General features: G+C 31.2%; 1 protein-coding gene across 1 annotated transcript in view; it reads left to right on the top strand.

The window, feature by feature from the left end:
* Positions 1-2,500, top strand: part of LOC125030779 (chitinase-3-like protein 1) — a 7,626-nt gene that overhangs the window by 4,460 nt on the left and 666 nt on the right. The window contains exons 7-10 of the mRNA XM_047621053.1: positions 1-97; positions 1,357-1,506; positions 1,683-2,000; positions 2,228-2,398. The exon at positions 1-97 is cut by the window's left edge and continues 35 nt beyond it. Of these exons, the coding sequence (XP_047477009.1) occupies positions 1-97; positions 1,357-1,506; positions 1,683-2,000; positions 2,228-2,398 (736 nt within the window). The remainder of the gene's footprint in view (positions 98-1,356; positions 1,507-1,682; positions 2,001-2,227; positions 2,399-2,500) is intronic.

The raw sequence follows: 2,500 nt of genomic DNA, 5'->3' as shown, positions 1-2,500 counted from the left end.
GATCGTGCATGACCCATCGATGCATGAGCCTTATTTCTACTGTACCAGCGACAAGATTTGGTGTGGCTTTGATGACGCAGATTCTGTATACCTTAAGGTAGGACGATGATGAGTTTGTTAATGAGGATGACGATGATGGTGAGAATAATGATACCAGTGATGGTGATGATGGTATTATTAATAATGATAATAAGAGCAGCAATGATAACAATAATAGTAAAATTATTATGATAATAATAATGATAATGCTTTTGATAAAAATGATAATAATAACAATAACAATACAACAGTGATAATAATGATAACAGCAATCATTATAATAATGATGATAGTATTATTATTTTTATCATTATTATTATTATTATCCTTATTATTATTAGTATTATTATTATTATTATCATATAAAACAACAATAATATTAAGAAAAACTAATGATAATGATAATATTGTTATTACCATTGTTATTATTATTATTGCTATTATTATTATTATTATTATCATTATTATTACTATCATTATGATTATGATTATTATTATTATTATTATTATTATTATTATTATTATCATTATCATTATTATTGTTATTGTTATCATCATTATTATTATCACTATTATTATTATTATTATTATTACTATTACTATTACTATTATCATATTAAGAAGAAGAAGAAAAAAGAGCAATTATTATCATTATTATCAATGTTGTTGTTGATATGATTATTATTATACAAAATTAATAATAATGACAATAATGAAAATAATGATTATAATATTAATGATGTTGATGATGAAAATGATAATAACAATAATCATATCATATTAATAACAATCACAATTATGGTCATGATAACGAAAAAAATAAAACACTAACGAAAATAATAGCTAATAATAATGGTGATAATCATAATGTTAATAGTAATAATGATGATGACGATGATGATGATGCTGATAATGATGATATTATTGGTGATAATAATAACGATAATAATAATAACGATACTAATAATGATGATGATGATGATGATGACAATAATAAAAATAATAATGATAATAATGATGATGATAATAATAATGATAATAACAACAACAATAATAACAATAGTAACATTAATAACAATAACAATGATAACAAGTACATTAACAATACCAATAATAATGATAATAATAATGATAATAGAAATAATAATAATAATAATAATAATGATTATAAAAATAGTGATATACAAATAGTGATAGAAATAATAATAATAATAATAATAATAATAATAATAATAATAATAATAACAATGATAATAATGATAATGATATAATGATAATAATAATGTACACAATATATTCACGGTCCCTCTGCTTCAGGCCCGCTACGCAAGGAACATGGGCCTGGCTGGTGTCATGGCTTGGACGATCGACACGGATGATTTTAAACCTAGCTGCTACGACGAGAAATTCCATATCATCCATAATATGAAGCGCGCAATTGCTGAAGAACCTGGTAACGATACTGTGGTAAGTGGCATACGGCGTTGGCAATTACGTGTGTGTGTGTGTGTCTAGGGTATATGTGTGTATATAGGTGTGTGTCTAGGTAGGCCATGTGCTTATGTAGGTAGATGGAAGGGTAGGTGGATAGATAGATATTGATGTTGGTGTACAGTGGGTAAGCTCTTGGTTTTTTTTTTCAGGTCTGTGTTGACTACTTTAGGAGCACCACAGAAGAACCTACAACCACAACACCCGAACCCACAACCACAACACCCGAGCCCACAACCACAACACCCGAACCCACAACCACAACACCCGAGCCCATAACCACAACACCCCAGCCCATAATCACAACACCTGAGCCCATAACCACAACATCCGAACCTACACCTCTAAGCACAGCTGTCCCCACAATCACAACACTCCGGCCCGTCTCTACAACCCGGAACCCGGCACTGAGACCCGATTGCACGAACCACGCGGACGGCACGACTTTCATACATGAGGATTGCAATAAGGTACGGATTCTCAACCGATTAATACGTAATTCATGATGATAATGTGTATTCCTCCTCGACAATTATATGGGCTGTGTTCTTAATAATAATACTGCAAAATTATAATAAAACAGTCGTAAAGATACAATCTAATGTATATACATCATAAATGATAGTTGCTTTGATAAGTTGTTGTTGTTTTATTTATTCTTTTACCGTTCTTTCTTTCTGTATTCTTTGGCTGGCAGTATTGGGTGTGCATCAATGGTTATGGTGTCCTGGAGATGTGTGCTCCAGGAACTCTCTTCGACCCTAGCCTGAGCTCTTGCAACTGGGAAGACGCAGTCGATACGTCCTCTTGCAACCTGTGGATCTGCGAGGTTGATAACACGTACTACCCACATGCAGACTGCGACAAGGTATTTGGTTTGACTAGCGTTTCTCTCCTTCTCTCTTTTTCTTTTTCTTCTTCTTCTTCTTCTTCTTCTTCTTCTTCTTCTTCTTCTTCTTCTTCTTCTTCT

The sequence above is a fragment of the Penaeus chinensis genome, chromosome 11, assembly GCF_019202785.1.
Source record: "Penaeus chinensis breed Huanghai No. 1 chromosome 11, ASM1920278v2, whole genome shotgun sequence".
Taxonomy (NCBI): domain Eukaryota; kingdom Metazoa; phylum Arthropoda; class Malacostraca; order Decapoda; family Penaeidae; genus Penaeus; species Penaeus chinensis.
This window is presented reverse-complemented; position numbering and strand designations above follow the sequence as displayed.